Source organism: Geotrypetes seraphini, chromosome 1 (assembly GCF_902459505.1).
Source record: "Geotrypetes seraphini chromosome 1, aGeoSer1.1, whole genome shotgun sequence".
Classification (NCBI taxonomy): Eukaryota; Metazoa; Chordata; class Amphibia; order Gymnophiona; family Dermophiidae; genus Geotrypetes; species Geotrypetes seraphini.
Genome location: NC_047084.1, coordinates 69844899 through 69870858, shown reverse-complemented (window position 1 = coordinate 69870858; position 25960 = coordinate 69844899). Strand labels below are relative to the sequence as shown.

General features: G+C 40.9%; 1 protein-coding gene across 1 annotated transcript in view; it reads left to right on the top strand.

Moving 5' to 3' along the window:
• LOC117354866 (UDP-glucuronosyltransferase 3A1-like) overlaps positions 1–25960 on the top strand; it is a 48708-nt gene that overhangs the window by 17035 nt on the left and 5713 nt on the right. Inside the window, exons 4-6 of the mRNA XM_033932833.1 lie at positions 10738–11272; positions 18323–18554; positions 23632–23851. Of these exons, the coding sequence (XP_033788724.1) occupies positions 10738–11272; positions 18323–18554; positions 23632–23851 (987 nt within the window). The remainder of the gene's footprint in view (positions 1–10737; positions 11273–18322; positions 18555–23631; positions 23852–25960) is intronic.

Sequence of the window (25960 nt, the reverse complement as noted above, 5' to 3'; positions counted from 1 at the left end):
TGGCCAAGGCTCAAGGTACCCGGAATTGTGCGGGCGTTGAAAAAATATGACCATATCACAGAAGCATTCCACGACTAACACTGGCTCCCAATACAAGCAAGAATACACTTCAAATTCTACTGCCTACTTTTCAAAGCTATTAATGGAGAAAGCCCATTCTACTGGAACAACCGACTAACTCAATCCACCTCAACCAGACACAGGAGAATCCACTCACTATTCACACACCCACCAACCAAAAATGTCAAACGAAGAAAACTACATGACAATCTAATGGCCACCAAAGCAACAAAACTAGACAGACATTTAAATCATCAATCTGCTGTCTTCAACCAGACTACAAAACCTTCAAAAAAGAAACTAAAACCCTACTCTTCAAAAAAATACATAAAACCTATTTAACATGACCAGTTCCTTCCCAGTCTCCACCTACCACACCATCTACCCCTTTCAAATCTAAAATGTTTCTAATTACCCAACATGTATCACCTCAAGTTCCCGACAATTCTTATGTAACTCATATGTAATTCCTTTGACAATTCTTATGTAAAGTTACAATTCTTATAACCTCCTGATAAATCTTATGTAATCTGCCTTGAACTGCAAGGTAATGGCGGAATAGAAATCATTAATGTAATGTAATGTAATCATGTGCATATGTGACATCATCACGTCTACAGTGTTCTCCCCAGAAATTTTTTCCAGCCGGGTGGCATGAAAAAGTAGCTGGGTAGGGCGGGACAGGGAAATTTGGTGATTAGAATAGGGTCATTAAATCCAGTGGCGTACCTAGTATATATGACAGCCAGTACTGATCATTTTTTAACAACCCCCTCCTCTATATAAAAAAGTTATTTTTAGCCACACAAGGGTGCACCAGGAAAAGGCAGCATTTTAAACACTGCAGTGAGCACTAGAACACCAACACATGCATTGTAAAACTAAACAAACCAGATCCTGCACAGTCGATGCTAATAGGAAACCATGTCTTTTTCATACAAACAGAACATAGAAAGACACTTTCGCCCAATATGGAATAATCACAAACTAAAAATAGAAATATGTAGACAAAAGTTAAACTAATGCAACACCACAGAAACAGTGACACATGTCCCCTAATACTGTGCAAAATATAAAGACAGTAGATGTAAATTTGAAAAAACTGATACATAACAATCACCACTTCAAAAATTAACAAATAGAAATAAAACAAATAACAAGAAATAAGAAAATACCATTTTATTGGACTAATCCATTTTTCAATTAGCTTTCAAAGGCCAAATCTTTCTTCAAGACAGTACAGTATACAGCTGTTATGGTATTACATTATATTACATTACATTAGTGATTTCTATTCCGCCATTACCTTGCGGTTCAAGGCGGATTACATCCAAACTAAAAACAAGAATTACATTTCAACTTTGAAGTAATAGAATAAACGATGAGATAAAATTTTAAGGGATAATTATGGGTTTTAGATAATGTTTGGTAATTAGAAAAAATTAGAGAGTACTAAGGGTTTATAGAGTGTTGGATGTTGGATTAGGATTGTTGTGCTGGATAGGTTTAACATGTTTTTTGAAGAGTATGGTTTTAATTTCTTTCTTGAAGGTTTTGTAATCTGTGGATGAAGATAACAGAGTGGTGAGTTGTTTGTCCAATTTAGCTGCTTTGGAGGCTATTAAGTTGTCATAGAGTTTTTTTCGCTTGACATTTTTGGATGGTGAATGGGTTCTTCTGTGTCTGATTGAAGAGGATTGATTTAGTCTGTTATTCCAGTAATTTGGGCTTTCTCCTTTGATAGCCTTGAAAAGTAAGCAGTAGAATTTGAAGTTCATTCTTGCTTCTATTGGAAGCCAATGCGAGTCATGGTATGCCTCTGTGATATGGTCATATATTTTTAGTGAATAGACAAGTCTCAGGGCTGTATTCTGCACCGTCTGCAATTGCTTCTTCATGGTCGTGGGACATGGTAGGTATAGTATGTTTCAGTAGTCCAGCATCCCAAGGATTAGAGATTGTACCAATAGTAGGAATTGCTTCTTTTCGAAGAATGATCGGATTTTTCTCAGATTTCTCATGGTCATGAATGATGTCTTTATTATTTTGTTAATTTGGGGTTGCATGTTACAGCTTCTGTCAATCATGATGCCAAACAATTTTAAAGTAGGTTGTATTGGGTATGAAAATGAATTTATTACAAGATTAGTTAATGTTGGAGTTTTGTCATTTTCAAGTAGAATGAAATTTGTTTTGTCAGGGTTAAGTTTTAATTTGTGCTCTATCATCCATATAGCCACCGATTCGAGGGTTCTGTGTATTGTGTTTGCTATGAAGGATTCTGGTTGGTTGAAGGGTAGAAGAATAGTGATGTCATGATGTATGAAATTATGCCGAGATTATCCAGGTAGTAGCTGAGGGAAGCTATGTATATATTAAATAGAGTAGATGAGAGGGGTGATCCTTGGGGAACTCCGCAGGGGTTGGACCAAGGTTCAGATTTTTCTTGCATTATTTTCACTCTGTAAGTTCTTGATTGTAGGAATCTTTTAAACCATGCAAGTACTTTGCCAGAGATTACTATTGAGTCAAGAGTTTGTAAAAGCATGTCGTGGTCAACCAAGTCAAAGGCTGCAGAAAGGTCTAATTGTATCAGCAGTATTTTTTTGCCTGTACTGAGGTGTTGTCTTGCAGTGTCCATTAGTGTTCCTAGAAGTGTTTCCTTGCTGTATTTGGCTCGGAAACCTGATTGTTTGGGGTGGAGTATGTTGCGATTCTCTAGGAAAGAGGCTAGAGTTTTGGCTATCCTGTCCTGACCTGAGGAAAGGGGTTTAGTCCAAAAGAAATTGCCTTATTTCCATTTCCTATTTATAAAACAACAACAAAATTATTTCTACCTTTTGTAGTTTCTGCTTTAATCATCTTCTCTTAGCTCTTTTCTTTCTATACGTTTGTCCTCTCTCCCTTCCATGCAACATCTGCCCTCTATATTTGCCCCTTCCACCCAGCCTCTGCTCTCTCTCTACCCCTTCCATCTATTGTCCACCCTCTCTCTGCCCTTTCCATTCAGTGTTCATCTATTGTCCACCCTCTATCTGCCCTTTCCATTCAGTGTCCGCCCTCTCTCTGCCCCTTCCATCTACTGTCCATCCTCTATCTGCCCTTTCCATCCAGTGTCCGCCCTCTCTTTCTTCCATACGGCATGTTCCCTCTTTTTATGTCCTTTCAGTAAACTGTATATCCTGTGCCCTTTCTCTCCTTTGTACATGATTCATTTCAGCTTCATCCCCTCTCCATTTTTCTGTCTCCACCCCTTCCCCTATGCTCTGGCATCTCTCTCTTCTCTTCCTTCCTTCCCACTCCACCCCATGGTCTAGTATCTCTATCTCCTTCCCTTCCCTCCCCCCTTGCCTGGCATCGCTTTCCTCTCCTATCTCTCCTTCATGCTCTGGCACCTCTTCTTCCTTTCCCTCTGGTCTGGCATTTGTCTCCTTAGTTTCCCTTCCCTCCTCCTTGCCCTGGCATCTCCCTCCTCTCCCCCTCCATTATCTGCCATCTTCTCTCCCTCTTTCCTTCCTTTCCCCTGGTCTGGCATCTGTCTCCTTCCCCCTCCCCTATGCCATGACATTTCCCTCCATGGTCTAGTATCGCCTTTCCTTTCCCTCCCTCTCATGGTCTTGGCATCTCTCTTTCCTATCCTCTCCCTTCTCCCTCCTTCCCTCTCTCTCCCCAATTGGGTGCAGCAGCAGCATTTCTCTTCCCTCATCCCCTCTCACTCTCCTCTGCTCTTCCCCATCCATTCTCCTTCTCCACTGCTCTCCCCTCAGTCCTGCTGCAGCTTTCCCTCTTCCATTTTAAGTCTAGCAGCATTCTCCTCTGTTCCCAATCCACCTCTCCCTCTCGCCTCCGTCCACCAACTCAGCTCCAACATCACCTCTCCCTCTCGCCTCCCTCCACCACTCAGCTCCAACAGCAACGCTCCCTCCCCTCCTCTATTCTTCCGTTTCCCCCACTGACTAGCTGCAGCACATCTCCTTTCCACCCCCAGGCCAGAAGCACCTCTCCTCTCCAACTAGCAGGGCTCCTCTCCCTTCCCTTTCCCTCCACTCTGGCTAGAAGCAGTACCTTATCCACTTACCTCCCAGATCTAGCAGCACCACTCCCTCCTCTCCTCTTTTCCTCACCTCCTATCAGCACCCCTCCCTCTTATCTCCCAGGTCCATCGGTACCACTCCCCCCTCCTGATTAACAGGCTATCACCGGCTTGGGGATTCCTCGGCCTGACTCGGCACTGTCTGAAGTTCTGTGTTCGACTCCAGCCAAATAAAGTTTAAAAAAAAAAAAAGACGATTTTTCAAACCCGCTCTGTAACACTAGCCTGGACTAAAAGCAGCACTGCTTTCTCCTTATTGGAATTTGCCTGACTGCTGCCCTAGTTTTAGCGAGTCTATTCCCTCCAACAGCCTCGGTACCTCTGCTAGGCCGTCCCGCCTCTGAGGAAGAAGGAAGTTGCATCATCGGAGGTCGGGGCGGCCTAGCAAAAACCCCGAGGCTGTAGAAGGGAATTGACTCGGGGAGGGTTTGAAAAATCGCCTGTTTTTTTCTTTTTTTACTTGATGGGCAATTGGTCTGACCCAGTAAGACTATTTTTATGTTCTTATGTAAGTCCATTTTGAAAGACCTCCCTGCTAAGGCAGTATTTCTGGTGGTCATTTCCTAGGCACATCATGTATTGGAGATTCAAGCTCTGTCTTGCCAAGATCTTACTGTATATGTCCTAACTAAAACTACCACTCCTCCATGTCTACCAGTAGATGAAGAATAAGACTTGGCCTACCCAGCTGCGTTTTAATTTAAGATGAGCACTATCAAATAATCTGTTTTTCTTGCAGACATGCTATATCGCCCATATGCCACTTTAGAGCAACCAATATCTTGGATCTCTTTTAATTGGAGAAGTTATGCCTCCCACTTTCCAAGATAGAACACAATTAGCAATTCACAACACTTTAGTTGTATTCTTTAAATGTGGTAAATTTCTCTCCCTCATCACCCTAAGAGCCCAGCCTTCCCCTGGGGTCTGTGCACATCTAAGAAGGAGCAGGGTCCCATAGTTCTGAGATATTACAGGGCCACTCTTTTGTACCAAACCATGATCCACAACAGCACACATACCAAATCCATAAATATCCAACAAGGTATCGGTTGCATAAGAACAACATAAGAACATAAGAATTTGCCTCCGCTGGGTCAGACCAGAGGTCCATCCTGCCATCTTTAACATCAACTAGGCTCAATGCAACAACAAACTGCATCACCCCAAAACCCCCTTCAAAACACGCCAAAAAATTGAACCCACCACATTCTGGGACAAAGCAGACCTCTTAATCGACACCAAAGCCCCCCACGAATTCAAATTTTAATGGCAAACCTTAAGCAAAACCATTCTGAATGAACTCACTCCAGAAAAACTAAAACTCAGAATCAGCAGACCGTCAGACAAATGGTTCGACACCGAACTTCTCCAATTAAAAAAGCAGTGCAGACAACTAGAAAGAGAATGGAAAAAAAAGAACCTAGAACACACCAAAATAGCATGGAGAAGCCTAATCAAACAATATAAGATCAAACTCAAGGAAAAACGGAAAGCCTACTACTCCAAAATGGTAAGCATGGACACCCAAGACACAAAAAAGCTATGCAATCTAGTAAAAAACCTCACTGATACCAAGCCTTTCCTAGCTACACAAGGAAATCATCCACCGTCAGCCATTCAACTTGCAGATCACTTCAAAAACAAGATAACCAAGATCAGAACCACCTTCAACAACACACGCACCCACCTTGAAGAAATAACTACAAACCCCACAATAGGAGAAGCCATCACCACTGACAGAAGCTGGACCAACTTCCCAGTAGTACATTGGTCTGACATGAATCGACTCTATAAAAAATACAGCCAAGCATCATGCGAACTAAACAATTGTCCCACATACCTGATAGCAAACGCCTCCACCAAATTCAGAGCTAGCCTCATGCAATGGATACAAACCATGCTAATGGAAGAACAATTCCCACAGGTCCTAGGAGAGATCCTAATCACCCCAATTGTGAAAGATCACAAAGGCCCAATAGACATCCCCTCCAACTACAGACCCATTGCTTCAATACCAATATACGATAAAATAATAGAAGGCCTAGTCGCACAATTCCTCACTAGCTACCTGGAAGACCACAACCTACTTCATCCCTCACAATCAGGATTCCGAACCAACCACAGCACAGAGACACTACTAGTAACCCTATTAGACACAGCTCGACAGCACCTTAGCAAAGGCAAAAAGATGCTGATAATTCAACTAGATCTCTCTGCTGCATTTGACCTGGTCGACCACTCCATACTACTACAGATATTTGAAGCCATAGGGATCTCAGGCAGTGTATACAACTGGTTCCAAGGATTCCTAAAATCAAGAATCTACAGGATAAAGTCCAACGATCACAAATCAGACCCATGGTCCAACCCCTGCAGAGTTCCACAAGGATCTCCACTATCACCTACGCTCTTCAACCTCTATCTCCTCCCTCGGAACCACTTTAGACAACTTAAATGAAACATCTTTCAGCTACGCAGATGACATCTCCATACTCCTCCCCTTTGACTCACCAGATCCCACCTCAACAATAAAACTGGAAAAAACACTAGATGTAGTGGAAAAATGGATGGTAGCCCACAAACTGAAACTAAACACAGACAAAACAAAATTCCTTCTGCTTGAAAAGGCCAAAACCCCCACCATCACAGAATTAGAAATTAAGGCCACCAAATACCCAATACAGCCTGAACTCAAACTCCTAGGAGTAACGATAGACAGATGCTGCACAATGCAGGCCCAAATCAATAAGACAATACAGAAAGTTTTTTTAACCATGAGAAATCTACGTAAAATAAGAAAATTCTTCGACATAGAGCAATATAGGCTCATTGTCCAATCCCTAGTCTTAGGTCTATTGGACTATTGCAATTTCCTCTATCTGCCATGCCCAGCCAACATGCTAAAACAGACTATACAAAACACCGCTCTCAGATTGATCTACTCACTGAGAAAATATGACCACATCACCACTGCTTACCTAGACTCACACTGGTTACCAAAACAGGCACGAATTCAATTCAAACTTTACTGCCTATTATTCAAAGCATTAAATGGTTCTGCCGGCTCTGCCCCCCCCCCCCCCCACACACACCTTAACAACCACCTAAATCAGACCCTCACTACTAGACAAAGAAGAACTCTGATCCCATTTACCTATCCTCCACTCAAAGGTACACAGCGCAAGAAGATGTTTGACAACCTACTTGCGACGCAAGCAGCAAAACTCGACCACTCCATTTCCAACCTGCTGACAACAACGAGCGACCTCAAAACATTTTGGAGATCAAAACCCTGCTATTCAAGAAATTTGTCCAGACACCTTAACTCTCACCCTCATTCCTCTCCTCCCTGGTAAAATCCCCTCTCAAAGCCTCCACTTCTCTGGTAATCTTTTCCTCTTCTAAATATCAACCAAGATTACAGTCCCCTAAAATGTAAAGCTCCTGGAAATGTCCAGCTTTCCCAATTGTTATCCTATTTATAATATTGCCTAGAAATGTTTACTCATCTTATTTGTTATCTAATTCGCAATTTCTCCTGGAAATATCCAGCTTTCTTATCTCACTTGTAACAAAAAATTGTAACTATCCTGGAAATGTCCAGTTAGCTCTTTTGTAATCCGCCTAGAACTGCAAAGTATAGACGGAATAGAAGTCACTAATGTAATGTAATGTAATATTCCTACTCTCTCCTGCCGTGTTGCACAATCATCTGACACTACTAACACCTCCCCAACCATCCCCACCCCTGCAGCAGGAAAGATGCCCACTCCTGCCGCTACCATAAGGTGACCCCCCCCAACTGGCAGCAGCAGAATGCCCACTCAGTCCTCCCACCAAACTGTGCACCTCCGAAACCCCCCTGGCAGTGGGAGAGATGCCCACTCCCTCCGCCATTAAACAGCCCCCATGCCTCCACCACCCCTATGCCCCTTACCTTACTTATGATGGCTGGTTGGAGGGATGCCTATTCCCTCAGGCCAACAGGCCCACCTCTTCAAAATGGCTGGCCTTCCCCTCCCTGGTGCATCCTGGGGGCCGCGCTGAAGAGAAGCAGCATTCAACTCAATATTCAGCGGGAGGTGCATCTGAGTTTGTCCCTGATGAAGGACAAGAAACGGGGCTCTGTAGGGTGATCAGCTAGCATTCCCTGTAAACAGACTTTCCTACTGATGGATGTTAGCAGTTTTGATTGAGATAAGTTCTTGTTGTAGCAGCCATTTTTGAATGCTCTTAATGATTGATATTTCTTGGTACAGCAAGGATTATTAGTAAATGACTTCACACTATTTAGTGTCTTTGATTTCTTGAATTGTATTATTTTTGCACTGGGTACTTTGGGTAACTCTGCATGTTTTAAATACTAATTTAAAATTTTAAAAATACAAATGTTATCAATTACAAGGTGTACAATATGATGTTTGTGGGCCATTCCTAAATGCACTCTAGGGTGCTAAATGCTGTGATAAACCCTGGTGAACGTTTGAAAAATGCTTTTAAAAAGTTTCCATGAACTGATCGAACACCCTGTACTTTAAAAATTAGTATTTTAGTATCTTGAATATTGTACTAAAGAGCCCTTAGTATCCACAGCTTTTATATTGATACCATTGAAACAAAATATCCACATTCTTTACAAAGTTATATTTAACACAATACAGAACATATTGGCTCTATATTCAGGGTTAACCTGTTTCTATTAAAATTGTTCAACAGATGTTGCTGCCATTTTTCCTCCCTATTGGAATTTTTTCTTTTGGAGGAATTTGCACAGAAAGACATGACATGAAGTCAGAAAACCATTCCATCTGCTAAGTAAAAGTAGAGTTCCTCATTCTCCTAGGGCAATCTTAGGCAGTGGTGTGGCTAATTCACTGTTCTATTTAATTATTAATGTTGTGACCCTAATGAAGCTGCTTACTGACTAGGTATTTAGGGGTTTGTTTACTAAGCTGTGGTAAAATGGCTAATTTCCTATTTTTTGTATTAATGGCAATGCTCTAAATCAGGGGTCCCCAAAGTCCCTCCTTGAGGGCTGAATCCAGTCGGGTTTTCAGGATTTCCCCAATGAATATGCATTGAAAGCAGTGCATGCATATAGATCTCATGCATATTCATTGGGGAAATCCTGAAAACCCGACTGGATTCAGCCCTCAAGGAGGGACTTTGGGGACCCCTGCTCTAAATGCTAAAACATATATTTCATTGTTGTAAGAAAGGAGGGTTTTTTAATGCCAATGACGTTCTTTTGACCCTGACTGTATATTACTCAACCTCTGGAGGGGAGTGGGGGGCTCTGAGGCTTTTTCCTCCTTATCTTATGTGGACTATATGAGCCATGCAATTGTTAGAATGATCTATTCACTTATCAACAATTGAAGACATTCTCTGTTTAGACACCCCTTATGTGAGATTTAAGGAGTGGCACATGGCTTTACATTAATTGCTCTGTTGCAGTTTTTTTGTTTTGATTTGATTGGTTTCTACAATCTTTGGGTTGGTAATGCTCTAATTTTGCCATTAGTGTGTATGGTGGCCATTGCATTCAAATTAAAAAAAAAATTACCACTTCCACCCATTTTGACAGAAAGTCTGGAGAAGGATTTTAGGCTTGCCTTGGACTGCCAGATGAACTAACAAATCGATTTTGGAAGAAATCAAACTGGCTAGGTCACGCGAAGCCCAAATGATGAAGTTATGACTGTCTTATTTTGGTCACACCATCAGAAGAGAGAGATCACTGGAGAAGGACATCATGTTTGGGAAGATTAAAGAGAGTGACCTGCAATCAGATGACTGGATACATTGAAAACAACCATGGAGATGACACTGGAGGACCTTTCCGGACAAGCACAAAAACGATTTCTTTTTAGATCCTCAACTCATCAAGTTGCTAGGACAAGAGCACGAGTCGATGGCACCTAACAACAACAACTTCAATGTAGATATGCTAACTGACATGTCCCCGCCAAATGAAATAGAAAAACATTTTTTTGTGTGGAATAGTGCATGCTAGAGAATGACATGGGGACAAATTTGTTCCCGTCCCCATGAATTTTGTCACTGTCCCTGTCCCATTCCTGTAAGCTCTGTCTTAACTAACCAAGCCTCGAACACTTATGATTTTAAAGTGTTTGAGGCTTATACAGATGGGGACTGAGTTTGCAGAAATGGGGCAGGGACAGGAAAAGAACATGCTGGGACGGGATGGGAAAATGAGTTCCCACAGGGACGGTGAAAAATTTGTCCTCATGTCATTCTCTAGTGCATGCTAAAATGGGCACTTACTGTAGGATGCCCGAGTGCATCCCACAGTACATCATTTTAAGCTGTGTTTAAACATGTGTTGGCAGCTTCTTAAAAGAGCCCCTTAGAGAGGAAAATATAAAGCTTGAAAATGGCATGATGGTAGTGAAGAGATCTGTTCTGCATTTCTGGTAGGCATTGTTACATTGAGTCTGCATAATAATTGTCTGCTTTCTCTATGACTTTTACTTCTCATGGATCTGTTCCCCTATTTAAATGCTATTCTGTAGTTATTTATACATAGCAAAACTAATTTGTTCTTTTATTTCCCCCAGATACACATCTGGTACTTATATCGAGTTAATGCATCACTTAGCAGTCCAGTGTGACAGCATATTAAACCAGTCTGATATCCTGAACTCTTTGAGGAATGAAAAATTTGATATTGCAATAATAGATGCATTTAATCCCTGCACTTTTCTGGTTGCAGAGAAGCTAGAGTTACCATTCATTGCCTTCTTTCATGGATCGATTATAAATGCTATCCAGATTGGTATTCCCAGTCCTCCATCCTATGTTCCAGTGTTTTTCTCCCGTCTTTCAGATCGGATGGATTTCTGGGGACGTATGAAGAACTGTTTCAGTTATTTCATGAGCCAAGTAATAAATTTCCAAGCAGAAGCACAGTTTAATTCTGTTATCCAAACACATTTCCAGGCAGGATCGAGGCCTTCACTGCCTGATCTGCAGCAAAAAGCAGAACTGTGGATTTACATCACAGACTTCTCCATTGAATTTCCTCGTCCACTTCTTCCAAATACGATATGTATAGGAAGTTTACTAGCAAGACCAACAAAACCAGTGTCTCAAGTAAGAAACTTTAGCATTTTACTGTTCTTCCTTGAATGTGATTATTTGTTGTTTTAGCCCATTTTAAGTACGGTAATTGAACAAAGAATCCAGCATAAATAAACTAGAAATAAATAACATTTGTGGTTAAAGGCAGAGAAAATTGATACTCTCAATTTATTCAGAGAATAGCCTAAGAAGAGGGAATGCAGGTCTCTTCATAAGGGACAAGAAGATGTTTATTCTTTCCCCCCCCCCCCCCAAATTAAAATAAAATTCTAGCTATGATAAGCAAATATTATTCCATACACCAACTGGAATAGCTTAGAGTCCAGAGAGAGAAACTATTGTTTTGACATTTTATTTCCCTTCTGACTTGAGCACAGGAGGGTATGGTATAAAACTACATTATACTTCTTGATGACACACCTCACCAACTAACCACAAAGTGAATTACAATTAAATTAATATCCCACACATAAGAAAGAGGGAGACTGGTGAGGGGGATGTGTGGTTAGTATGTATGATCAGTATATATGGTGAATATGTGCAGGATGGATGATGGACAGGGTAGGTATGTATGTTCTGAAATGCTCTTGCTATGAGTGAGGTATTGGGATGCAAAATAGTTTGTCTCTTGGGTTTTTTGATCATAAAAGACTGTGCGAAAAGGGGAATCAGTGGGATTCAAAGTTCTTGACAGCTATAGCGCCTGCTTTAACGTGATTGTTTCTAGTATCTATGGTTATATCTGTCAGACACGGTCTAGCTTCTAACCTAATATTTTGTGCTTTGGATTTCTTTTAGTCCTTGTACTTAAGTTTTTGCTGTACCTGGGTTGTACTGCATAAATAAAGTATTTAAACAACAAAAAAAAAGTAAAATAAAAATTTCCTACACATTATCTAATATAATAAAACGCTAGGCCGCGCATGCACACTCCCATCGCGTGGGTCCATTTTCCGTGATCTGTAGCGACCCATAGGAAGTGCGCATGCGCGGCTTACGGTTCTTTGAAAGACACAGCGGTAGCTACTCTCACGATCCCCGCCTGCGTCGGACTTTCGACGCTGGTGGAGATCATGAGAGGAGCCACCGCCGCGTCTTTCAAATTAAAAAAAAAATACGGCAAGGCGGATGTTGGCCGTGGCGGCTGTCGGCAGTTGCAGGCTGCAGCAGCTGTAGCCCACCGCGGCCGAGCATGGAGACGGGCCGAAGTTTTTTTCAACTTCTCAAAGACGCTGCAGCGGCTCCTCTCACGAGCCGCTCCTGCGTCGGAGAAGGCGGCGATCGTGAGAGGAGCCGCCGGGAAGTTACACTGCTGGGGGCTCGGGCTGTTAGGTCCGTGCAGGCTCCTCTCGCAGTAAATAGAGGGAGAGAGAATGCTGCGGCTGTTGGACAGGGAAGTAGGGAAGGAGATAGGAAGAAAGACACAGGGACAGGGGCAGGGAGAGAGACAGAAAGAAAGACAGACAGACAAAAGGGGCTAGGGAGGGAGAGAGACAGAAAGAAAGACAGCGGGAGGAAGAGAGACAGAAAGAAAAAGACAGGGGTATGGAGAGAAACAGAAAGAAAGAGGGACATATATTCTACCACCAGGGGGAGGAAGGGAGACAGAAAGAAAAGAAGAAAGACACAGGGACAGGGAGAGACACAGAAAGACAGACAGACAAAGGGGGCCAGGGACAGAGACAGACAGAAAGAAAGACAGCAGGACAGAGAGAGAGAGAGAGACGGAAATAAAGACAGACAGACAGACATATATTCTAGCACCCGTTAAGGTAACGGGCTAAAATACTAGCGAAGTAATCTATATATATAAAATCGGAGGTATGTATGTGTGTATGTATGTATGTGTGTGTGTATGTGCCGCGATCACGCAAAAACGGCTTGACCGATTTGAACGAAACTTGGTATGCAGATCCCTCACTACCTGGGATGATATGTTCTGGGGGTCTCGCGGCCCACCTGCACATGTGGGCGGAGCTACAAACATAAAATCAGATTTCACCCATTCATGTCAATGGAAAAAATGTAAAAAGCTGCCATTCTCACAGTAATTCAAAAACGGCTTGATCGATTTGAACGAAACTTGGTATGCAGATCCCTCACTACCTGGGGTGATATGTTCTGGGGGTCTCGCGGCCCACCTGCACACGTGGGCGGAGCTACAAACAGAAAATCAGATTTCACCCATTCATGTCAATGGAAAAAATGTAAAAAGCTGCCTCTCTCACTGTAATTCAAAAACGGCTTGACCGATTTGAACGAAACTTGGTATGCAGATCCCTCACTACCTGGGGTGATATGTTCTGGGGTCTCGCGGCCCACCTGCACACGTGGGCGGAGCTACAAACAGAAAATCAGATTTCACCCATTCATGTCAATGGAAAAAATGTAAAAAGCTGCCTCTCTCACAGTAATTCAAAAACGGCTTGACCGATTTGAACGAAACTTGGTATGCAGATCCCTCACTACCTGGGATGATATATTCTGGGGGTCTCACAGCCCACAACTCTATGTTGCTTGCTCAAGGGTGGGTTCACCCAAGAATTTATATGTTCTTGCTCCAGGAGGTGAAACTAAAAATGTTGTTTATAATCACGTTTTGCGTTAGTTGTATTGTATTCATTTTGTCAAATATTTCACATTATAATTTGAATATTGTACTTTTTATTAAGCTGTAAAAAAATAATTTCATTCACCACTATAAAGTATCTTTATTTGAATCCATTTACAGTGTTATTGCTATAATTAAATACCCGTGCAACGCCGGGGCATCAGCTAGTAATTAAATATAAATACGACACATTACAGCACTGTATATGTTTGGTAGGGCTATAGAAATAATTAATAGTAGTAGTAGTAGTAGTAGTAAATTCTATATATGGTACCTAAAAAATCAGTGCTGAAAAAAAGAGCTATTCCATAAATCATATATAAAGTTAGGCACGATTTAAAGACTAGCACTTAGGCCTGGGAACTGCACTTAAATTTAAGGGTGGCCATTTGCACTACCAAAAGTTGGCACAAATGTCTGTGCATAATTTTAGGTTTAGATGCCCTTATTCTATTACACCGTGCATAACTGCCAATGACCCGCCCATTTCCACACCCTCTCTTTTGATTCCCATGTAAAATTTAGGCGCATTACTTGTGTTAAAACACCAATTTTTGGCACTAATTAGCTTGTTCAATTAAATTGCATGCACATATCAGGTCTGCACTCAGATTTGCATGCATAACTTTCCTTACTTTTTATAAAATTAGGGGTCTACAGCATAGAACAAATGAGACAGGAATCGTTGGACCTCTGGAGATAAATCATCAATTCCAACATAAAACAAACCCCAAAAGTATAGGCATTTTCCATCCCCTGTCATCAGTTTCCAGTCATAAACGTTAATTTGAAAAACCATCTTTCAAGTACAGTACTTTTAAAATTTCCCATAATATTGAATCTGCCATAGTTCTAAGGCAAGATCATTCCTCAACCTAGAACACAATATCCCAAATACTTGCTTAAAAGTGGACTGCAATGTAATTACATTTAGCACAATTAGGTAACCTTGTTGGGAAGATCATAGATGTATAAGTGGTTCATACATTCTTAAAAGATCTCCTAAACACACAGGACCTCTAGAACAGGCAACTTTTATACCTAGCAAGCTGTACATAGGAAATTAACAAATGCACCATTATGTAATGTTGGAATCGGAAATGCAGAGAGCTGAATAGACTAAATAAATTAATAACTTTAAATTTAAGTAAAAATGAACAAACTGCTAGAATAGTTTGCTACTCAACTTGAAGCCAGTGTAATTCTACTAAAATAGGAGTCATATGATGAAACATAGAAACATGACAGCAGATAAAGGCCAAATAGCCCATCTAGTCTGCCTATCCACAGTAACCATTATCTTTTTCGCTCTCTGAGAGATCCCATGTGCCTATCCCAGACCCTCTTGAATTCAGACACAGTCTCTGTTTCTACCTCCTTTTCTGGGAGACTATTCCACGCATCTACCACCCTTTCTGTAAAAAAGTATTTCCTCAGATTACTCCGGAGCCTCTCATCTCTTAACTTCATCCTGCTTCTTTTTTGATTTCAATAAAATATGAGCAGTAGTGACAACCTTTTTAACTGATATTGTGGAAGACCACAATATAAAGCATTAAAACAATCTGTTCTGGAAATAACAAAACCATATAACACAACAGCTATACCTTTTGATCCTACAATGACTGCAGCCTACAAAGGAGCCACAAAATAACAATCCTCTCCCCCTTTAAAAAACTGTAGTGTTGATTTTAGCCACGGTGGTAACAGCTCTGACGCTTATAGAATTCAGAGCATCAGAGCTGCTACCACCACGGCTGGCGCTAAAAAAAGCTCCACAGTTTTGTAAAAGGGGGGATAAAATAGAAATACATAGACAAAGGTTAAATTGAACCAGCAAGAAGCTGGACTATGCAAAAAATGCAACACCACAGAAGCACTGACACATGTCTCCTAAAGCAATAAATAAATAGAAAATTTTTGTTCTATCTTTGTCTTCTCTGGTTTCTGCTTTCCTCATCTTCTTGTTACTGTCTTCCTTCCAGCCACTGTCTGCCATCTCTCTGCCCCTCCCTATATGGCATCTTCTCTCCTTCTATGCCCCTTCCAAAAACTGTATGCCTCCCCCTTCCATCTCTCCTTTCACCCCCATTGGTCTGGCATATCTCTCCTCTCCTTCCCTCTCCCACACCTCTCTTCTGCAATCCCTTTCTTCCCTCATTTTCCTTTTCAATTTATTTTCTGCATCCATCTAGATTACGTTCTTACTACCCTCTCATAATTTCCTTTTTTTTTGCTGTCTACCTACAGCTCGTCACCTCTTTCCCTTACCCCTCCAGTATTTCCCTAACTCAATCCTTTTACCCCATCATCTGCCCTCTTCTTTCTCCCCACTTCCATCATCTGCTCCTTCTCCCTACTTCCATCATCTGCCCTCTTCTCTCTCCCCTTTCTCCCACTTCTATCATCTGCCCCTTCTCTTAATCTCTCCCATCTACCACAGGCCCATCTTCCTCCCTTCCTCACCTTTCCGATTTTGGCAACAAGATCTGCAAGCCCCCCCCCCCCCATCCCGCGATGACATTTAAGATCGGCAACGGGCCTCCTACCCCTGGCATCAACAGAACTTCAGATCGGCAACACAGTGCTCAGTCAAAAGCGGAAACAGGAAGCTTTTGATGTGAGCACTAGAGAATGACACGGGGAAAAAATCTGTCCCTGTCACTGCACCGTCCCCTTCACCGCCCCGTCACCGCCATCCCATTCACTGTCCCGTCACCGTCTCCGCAGCATCCATACAAGCCTCAGTACTGCAATATTTAGCTTATTCCATCCTTATAAATCATTTCTGGCTGCTGAACTGGAGAAAGAGATATTCAGCTGGCAGGGCTTTGTTTATAAATTTTTATCAACACAACTAATATACTACTTTATCCTGAAGCAAAAAAAAAACAAAAAAACAAACGAATATAATTTTTTTTCTACCTTTGTTGCCTGGTTTCTGCTTTCCTCATGTTCTCATTCAATTCTTTCCATCCACTGTCTCTCTTCGTCTTCCATTTGCTCTGTTACTGTGCCTCTCCCTTTCTCCCCCTTTCCAAATTGGTCTGGCACCCATCTTCTTCCCTCTGCTCCCCCCATAGTTTGGCAACTCTGTCTTCTTCCCTGCCAGCATCTTCTCCCCACTCTCTCTTCCCCATTTCCCTTCAGCATCTTCTCTCCACTCTCTCTTCCCCATTTCCTTTCAGCATCCTTCCCCCCCCCCCCCCACCGGTCTTCCCCATGTCCTGTCAGCGTCCTTCTCCCCCCTCTGTTTTACCCATTTCCCTTAAGCATCTTTTCCTCTCCACTCCACCTTTCCTCCCTTTCTCCCTCCCTGCCTCCCCCTCCCCCCCGACCGACTGACAACAGCCCCAGTCCGACAAACCTCCCTGCCCTGTGGCTGCGAGTCTAAATTACTTTCTCACAGCAGCCGAGCGTTGTAGTTGCATATGGCTGCCGTAAAGGTCGTCTCTGATGCAACTTCCAGTTGCATCAGAGATTACCTTTACGGCAGCCACACACAGCTTCAATACTCTCTTTGCCTGTATATTTTATTGGAAGATTGAACAAGTCACTTTCTGACCATATCTCTCAGGTAGTATCTTCCTCATTTTACGACCTGCAACAACTCTGAAAAATAAGGAACTACTTTTCATAGTCTGACTTTGCCAACTACTCTATGCCTTAGTACTCTCCTTCGTGGATTACTGCAATGTGCTATTCAACGGTCTCATGGCGAAGAATGTATGACATCTCTAGCATGTTCAAAACATGATGATCAGGCTCCTAAAAAATCTCAGTATCCCATAAATGAAGACCACGTTTGAGATAAGTTTACATTATTAACTAAAGCTAAACTATTTATATATATATTTAATTGAATTATCATGAAATTATTATGATCCAATGAGGATTTAACACTTAAAGCCTAGGACTATGAATTATAGGAGTCCGAGGTGGTGTTTCTGAGGATCAATTGAATTATTTGAAACTATTCATATGAGAGCTACTGGTGGATCAATAAGTGATTGTTTCATCAATTGATATACAAAGCTAAACATACTTTTTCCATTTTCCTACAAATTAGCCAGCATGGACTGACTTTCTTCTTCCAAATGAATGCTATTTACTACTACCCTGTCTTCTGTCAGTCAACCACTTTTTTTTAATCCAATTGACTATTTTGAAACATATCTCCAGTTTGCTTATAAACCTCATATGAGGAACTGTATCAAAGGTTTTGCTGAACTAAGTATTATTCTACATCTAGTGCATACACGTTATTTAGTTCTCTAGTCACCCAGCCAAAGAAATCAGATTTTTTTTGGCACAATCTGCCTTTAGCAAAAACAGAATGCTTTGGTTCTTGCAATCCACAGGAATTATAAAAGTTAGATAATGGCTAATGTAGTTGTAAAGCCGACATTCTTCAAGGAAGTGTAATTTCATGCTTTTAATGCTTTCTACAGGAACTTGAAGACTTCATCGGGCAGTCGGGAGAAGCTGGTTTCATTATTGTGACAATGGGTTCCATGCTGTCCTCATTGGTACAGATGGACATGGTGAAGGAAATGAATGCTGGCTTTGCGCATCTTCCCCAGAAAGTGATTTGGAGGTACCAGCACTCTCAGTGGCCACAGGAGCTAAAATTGGCACCTAATGTAAAAATTGTGGACTGGCTCCCTCAGAATGATCTGTTAGGTAAGATAAGTTCTAATAGAAATGGAAGCTCAAATAACTATTCAATTTTGCAATAACTGAGTTTGAATAAGAATGAATCGCACAGTAGCCCATTCTCACAGTCAACAATACCTGAACAAAACCCAAGGAGTAGCAACATTCCTTGCTGCCGATCCAAGGCAAGCAGTGACTTCCTCCATGTCTGTCTCAATAACAGACTATGGACTTTTCCTCCAGGAAATTGTCCAAACCTTTTTTAAAACCAGCTATGCTATCCACTCTTACCACAACCTCTGGCAATGCATTCCAGAGCTTAACTAGTCTCTGAGTGAAAAAATATTTCCTCCTATTGGTTTTAAAAGTATTTCCCTGTAATTTTGAGTGTCCCCTAGTCTTTGTAATTTTTGACAGAGTGAAAAATTGATACTCTTGTACCCATTCTGCTCCACTCAGGATTTTGTAGATTTCATTGATATCTCCCCTCAGCCCTCTCTTTTCCAAGCTGAAGAGCCCTAATCTTTTTAGTCTTTCCTCATACAAGAGGAGTTCCATCCCTTTTTAACTTGGCCACTCTTCTTTGAACCTTTTCTAGTGCCACTATATCTTTCTTGAGATAAGGAGACCAGAATTGAACACAATACTCCAGGTGAGGTCGCACCATGGAGCAATACAGAGGCATTATAACATTCTTAGTCTTGTTAACCATTCCTTTTTTTATTATTTATTTATACAATTTTTTAGAATTACCAAGCATAAACAACTTGTACAGAAAAGTGCGATCAGGAACCAAATTAAGTTAATTTTTCAAAAATTGAAAAACAAAACAAAACATAAAAATGAAAAATACATAAAGTAAACTCACTTGATTACATTACATTACATTACTGACTTCTATTCCGCTCGTACCTTGCAGTTCTAGGCAGATTACAAAGAAGCTAACTGGACATTTCCAGGAACACACACTAGTCCTCATTAACTTAGATCCAAGATTTAAAGAGTGGAGCTAAATTAATCAAAATATTTATCAAAGAAAGCCATATGTCTACTGCAGTACAGAGAGCTAAATTTCATTAGGCGTAGCTATTCCTTTCTCCAGACGTTTCATTGAGAGGAAACTTATCAAATGAGATGGATCTGTAAAAATATACTTCAAAAAACAGTATTGGACTACACATTTGCATGGATATCTCAAAAAGAAAATACCCCTAATTTGAGTCACTTCAGGTTTCAAGATTAAGAATTCTCTTCTTCTTTTTTGAGTCTCTCTGGAGACATCAGGAAATATCTGAATATGGTGTCCCATGAAGTCCTTGGATCTATTTTTGAAGAAAAGTTTTAATATCCAATCCTTGTCTGGAGCCAAAGCCACAGACATCAAGAGATTGGCTGGAACAGCCAATTCTCTATCCGATTGTTCCAATATAGCGGAAATGTCCAATGGTCTTTCCCGAGATTCCCCACTTTTTTCTTTTTCTTTGACTTGGGATTTAACAGGAAGATAATATACCCTTGTAAGAGGAGATAGAGAGCTTTCAGGAATTTGCAACTATCCCTTTTTTAATAATTTCTAGCGTCCTGTTTGCTTTTTTGGCCACCACCACACATTGGGCAGCAGGTTTCATTGTATTGTCTAGAGTGACCCCCAGATCTTTTTCATGGGCACTAATCCCCAAGATGGACCCTAACATCTGGTAACTGTGATGAGGGTTATTCTTCCCAATGTGCATCACTTTGCATATGTCCTCCTTTTTTCACATTCTATATATTAGAGAGTGGGGATCTTACTATATGGTTGGAATTTTTTTAGTGTTGATCCCATTTACCATCTTTTTGAAAAACAATGTACAACCCTAGTCTAACACATTGATTGGTTACCATATGCTTGATTTTCATTGTCTATGATGCATATTTGTTTTTGTATTGCTTTGTACTACATTTTATGTATGTTTCTTAAACTTTTTTTTGTTCCCCACTCAACAAAGTTTTGAAAGAGTTAAAACAAGAAATTGGTGACCACTTTGTAATATGTAACCTGTCATTTAAAACTGTCATAGCTCCAAGGGATACTGAATGTAATGCCACAGTATAGATTTAACAAAGGGATATCTTGCCTTACTAAATGGACCTTTTACTAAAGCTTACTATGCACTAATGGACAGTAGTATACCCTAAGGCCCTGATTCTGCAAAATGCATCTAAAGTTAGGCGCCCTTTGTAGAATCGCGCTCAGCAGAATTCATCACGGTTTAGGCGTCTAACTTTTCATTTTTAAAAATTTTTTATTCAGTTTTTCATAAAACCATACAAACAGAAAAAGAAATAACAGGTCATGAAATATGTACATATTTGGAGATACATGGAAGTTGTAACCAAAGAAGAACTGACATGCAGAGGCATGAGCCAGAACCAGAAATCATGCCCTCTAGCAGGAAAACTGATAACATATCAACAGTAAAGTAGAGTCTTGCATTTGTGGATCAGAACCTTGCAGCAAAAATAAAGCTCAAATGTAAAAAGAAAAGCAGTGTTTTCATAATAGGCATGGGAAAGTGACATCATTCTATAAGTGGGACTGAATAAAAATGGGTGTATAGTAAGAATACATATAATTGCAAAAGCTTAAGAACAGAAAAAAAACCCCAGATACAGACCTTAGTAAGGCTTCTACTTCATTGCAAATGGAGATTTGCAGGTGCACAATGGTGACCTCATTGTGAGATCATCAAGGTGCTCCTGCAAGGTAGAATGCCACAATTAAAATATGTGCTGGGTAGCTGAACTTATGACCTCTGGAAGAGGAGCACAGGGCTTATACTTATTGAGCTATAGGCAGGCAGGTAGGTGTCTCTGATTGTCCTGTGATATGATAGCTAAGCTATCATATCACAGGGAAATCAGAGACACCTGCTTGGAAACTGCTATAGCTCAATAAGTAAAAGCCCTGCGCTCCTCTTCCAGAGGTCATAAGTTCAAATTCCAATCAGCTCCCCAGTGCATATTTAAATTGTGGCATTCTACCTTGCAGGTGCACCTTGATGATCTCACAATGAGGTCACCATTGTGCAGTTGCAAACCTCCATTTGCAATGAAGTAGAAGCCTTGCTAAGGTCTGTATCTGGTTTTTTCTGTTCTTAAGCTTTTGCAAATCAAGTTATGCATGCAATCTATATATTTGTAACCTCTATACCATTTCCAAGAAACCTCCCCTTACTGTAATGACTACGTTTTCACTGCAAACTTTCATATATTCATTCAGATTTTACTGGACCTCAGAAACACCTTCCTCCACCGTTACCCATACATGTTCTTAGAACGGGGAGCCTCACAGGTGTATTTAACTGGTCCTTGTTATTAAATAAACTTTTTTGAATTTTTCTTTATACGTTTAGGTATGTACTTATCTTTTTAAATAGTACAGCGGTAGGACCCGACATGTTTCGCATCCGCTTCATCAGGGATCCATGCAAAAACCGCTAACATCCACCCCGCTCTACATTCAAATTGTGGTGCCTTATTAAGTGTATTTTGAGCTTAAAAAGCAAAAATAAAAACCCAGAGAGCTATTTAGCAGACATTAAGGACATCCAAACTGTGCCTAAGTTCTGAAAGAATGTCCAAAGAGTGCCTAAGTTCCGTCCATAGAACTCAGGTCTATCTGAAGCCCAAACTGTGCACAAAAGTAGACCTGGCTTTCATTCGCCTACAATATAAGCATAATATGGACACCCTAAGTTGCTCAGTATTATGTAAATGAATCAAAGAAAGCTCAAATTGCATCATTGCCCAAATCACGCCCATTCCACACCCACATCTATTGAGTTAGGCGCAGGTTTTAAACATGGCTGCTTCTACAAAGTGGCGTCTACATCCTTTGAATGTCTAAGTACCAATTATCACTTGTTAAGACCTTTAATTGGCTCATTAACTACTTAGATTGGATGCCTAAAGCACGCCTAACGTTAGGTATGACTTAGGCGCCCTTTATAAAATCAGGGCCTAAATGCTTCACTTTCTATTTTATACCTATGGGCCACATGGCACTTAGGGGGAAATTCTAAAACTGGCATTCTACCAGCATCTAAGCTAATTGAAGAACGTCATTAGACATGACAAAAAAATAGCGAGGTTGAAGCACTTACCTGTGCCAGAATCACACCTATGTAGGCGCTTTAGGCTGCCAAATGCTGGAAGTGGTATTAAATGGCTTAAAGCACCTATGTAGGCACAATTCACACAAAGACAGGCTCCCTAAATGTAGACCTGGAAAACCCTGGCCTACATTTCCGGTGCCTATCTTTCCTGTAGCACAATTCTGAAACCGGTGTCAATGTGTGATTGATACATAATAGCGGCTGCCAATATCGGCGTAGTTACAGAATTTGGCCATTAGTGCATGTTAATGTACATTAGCACACACTAAGCTTTAAGAAAAGGGCCCCTAATTTATTACAGTTTATTTGGAGGTGTAAACATTATATATTAAGGCAAGTTAGTTGATGTGGAGACAGATTTTAGAAAGGATGTACAAACTAGAATTGAGACATCACAAGTTGTGTGCAGTTGAAGTATCCATTTTATAATCATTAATATCAACGAGTTCAATCTTGAAACAAATATGTGTACTTTTTCCAGCACAGTCTCAGACCCTGCTATCCTTTGCCAGTACCACTTTTGAAGGGAGGACAAAAAACAATGGGGAATTAAGGGGGTAACCACCCCTAATTCTTTCAGTAGAATGCTGTACAAACGAGCAACTTTCTTCAACCTTGTCATCTCCAACAGCACATGTAAAATATGCATCTTCTGAAACAGGGAATATATATACGTATATCTTTTTGACCAACCCTAGTCTCAACCAAAACATGCCCAGCCTATGTCCCCTTCCCAATGCATTTGAGTTTTGGATGTGTAGATCCTGGCCTTCAAAAATCAAGATTTTGACACATATGCAAAATGCACATCTAAATACCAGTTCGTGCACATCTCAAAAAACACCATAGTGTACTTAGATTAATAAATAATGAAATTACTTAAAAAAAACAAACTAATGTCTTGAAATGCCAGATGCTCCCATAACATGTATTTTGCTTTCATTCAGGCCATCCAAAAGCTCGTCTTTTGGTTACTCATGGTGGGCTAAACAGTTTAATGGAAGCGATCTACCATGGAGTTCCTATCTTGGGTATTCCACTTTTTGGAGATCAGTTTGACAACATGGTCCGAGCTGAAACAAAACAAATAGGAATATTCATGCCATCAGACCAGCTTACAGCAGACAAATTTGCCAAAGCAATGAGACAAATCCTAGAAGATGCCAGGTGCGTACTGTACAGAGTATGGTTGGAAAGCTTGTTTTATTTTCAGCTAAATACAACAAGCCAGACTGCCCTGGTAGTTTAGCAGCAGTGTATGCACTCCATTTTGAAGATCAAAGGTTGATTCTTGACCTGACTTTAGCTCCTCAAGCTGGTTAGAACCAACAGTGCTGCAGAGGAAGTGTTCATAATCACTAGGCTGGGGAGTCTCAGATATCATAAAATAGCACACTTACCAGCCAGCTTCATATTGGGTACAAGAGGGATAAGTGATCTGTGGCAGCTGTCTAGAGCAGTGTCTCTCAAACTTTCTCGAGCCGGGGCACATTAAAGGTAGTGACCATGGCTTGAGGCACCCAGAAGTGCGCAGACATCGCCATGATGTCATCACACTGACATCCATACATGCCCTCCAGATAGGCCCTGAAATGCCAGTAGGGTGTGCCAGCAGGGAAGTCTAACAAATATCAACTGAGTACCCCCAACCACAGACCTCTCAAACTGTACTCTAGACCCACCCAAGCTTTTCTCCAGATCCCACCCCCTTTACTACTTTTCATATATACACAATATACACAGCAGATATAAATTCTCAAAACTGACACATTTCAATCACTATATTGAAAAAATCATTTTCCCTACCTTTGTTGTCTGGTGACTTTATTTTTCTGTGCTTTTAACTATGTTTCCAGGGCCTTCTTATCCATTGACTGTTTTTCTCTACGTCTTCACTTTCTGCTTTGCATCCATCTTTGATGATGATGTTTCCATTTTTCTGCTTTCTTCTCAAAATCTACTTTTCCATGTTTTTCCTTCCCTTCTTATCTCTCTCTCCTTCCCTCCCTTTTTCCATGGTTTGACATCTCTCTCCTTCCTCCCAGTGGTCCAACATCTCTCTCCTTCCTTTCCTCCCTTTCCAGTCTGGCATCTCTCTCCTCTCCTTCCCATAATCTGGCATCTCTCTCTCCTGGTACTATTATTATTATTATTAGTTCTATAGCGCTACAGGACTCCTCTCCTTCCCTTCCATTCCCTGGTCTGATATCTCTTCCTTTCTTTAGTCCTCTCTCCTCCCCCCCAGTGTAACATTTCTCTTCCCCTTCCTCCTTTCTGCCCCCTGCAGTCCATCTCCTTTCCCTTCCTCCTTTCTGGACCCCCCTCCCAGTCCAACATTTCTCCCTCCTTTTCACCAGTCCAATATTTTTTTCTCTCTTCCTCCTGCATGCTTCTCCTCTGGACCTCCTTCCCTCCTTAAATTGGCCTCTTTTGAAAATATACTAATTCTCTGCCATAATAGCTTAACTCGGTATACTGTGTAATGCTCATATTATATGAGCAAACAAAAGGATTGTTTTCCTCATGATATGCAACATTATATGTAACCTTTAAGGTCTCAACCATGTAAACAGCACCCTAATTTGTAATTTTCCTGAAAATGTCCAGTTATCTTCTTTTGTAATCCGTCTAGAACTGCAAGGTATTGGCGGAATAGAAGTCACTAATGTAATATAATGCAAAAGATTAACAGCAACCTCATTCCCTTCAGCACCCATCTTTCCCTCACTCAAGCACATAGCCCTGTATTATCTAAATAAATAGTTATTATTTATTGGGTTTTATTTAATGTCTTTTGATGAAGAGATTTACCCAAGCTGTTTATAATATACTGAATAGTAATCAGGTACTGTTAAGTATTGTCTAGCATAGTTGTTGTCCAAATATGCCCATTTGATCTGCTCAGTTATGCTGTCCATATTGCTAAGGATACATCCCAGCTGATTGTTGCTGTTGTCTGGGTCTCGCCACATCCAGGTAGGTGAAGAAAGCCACACCATGATGGTTGAAATGTCAGTTCTACCTACCCAGCTGTGATGAGACCCGGACAACAGTAACAATCAGGACACCAGCTATGGAAGCCTAAGAGAACATATATCCCAGCTGTCAGCCCCAGAACAGACTTTTTTATGTTTTAATTAAGGGTTTGAAATGTTATATTCCAAGATAGAATAAGTAACCACTACATAAGTAACCACTACATAAGTTTTCATATTTAACTTACCCCCCTTTTACAAAACCACCCCCTTTTTACAAAACTGTAGTGTAGTTTTTAGC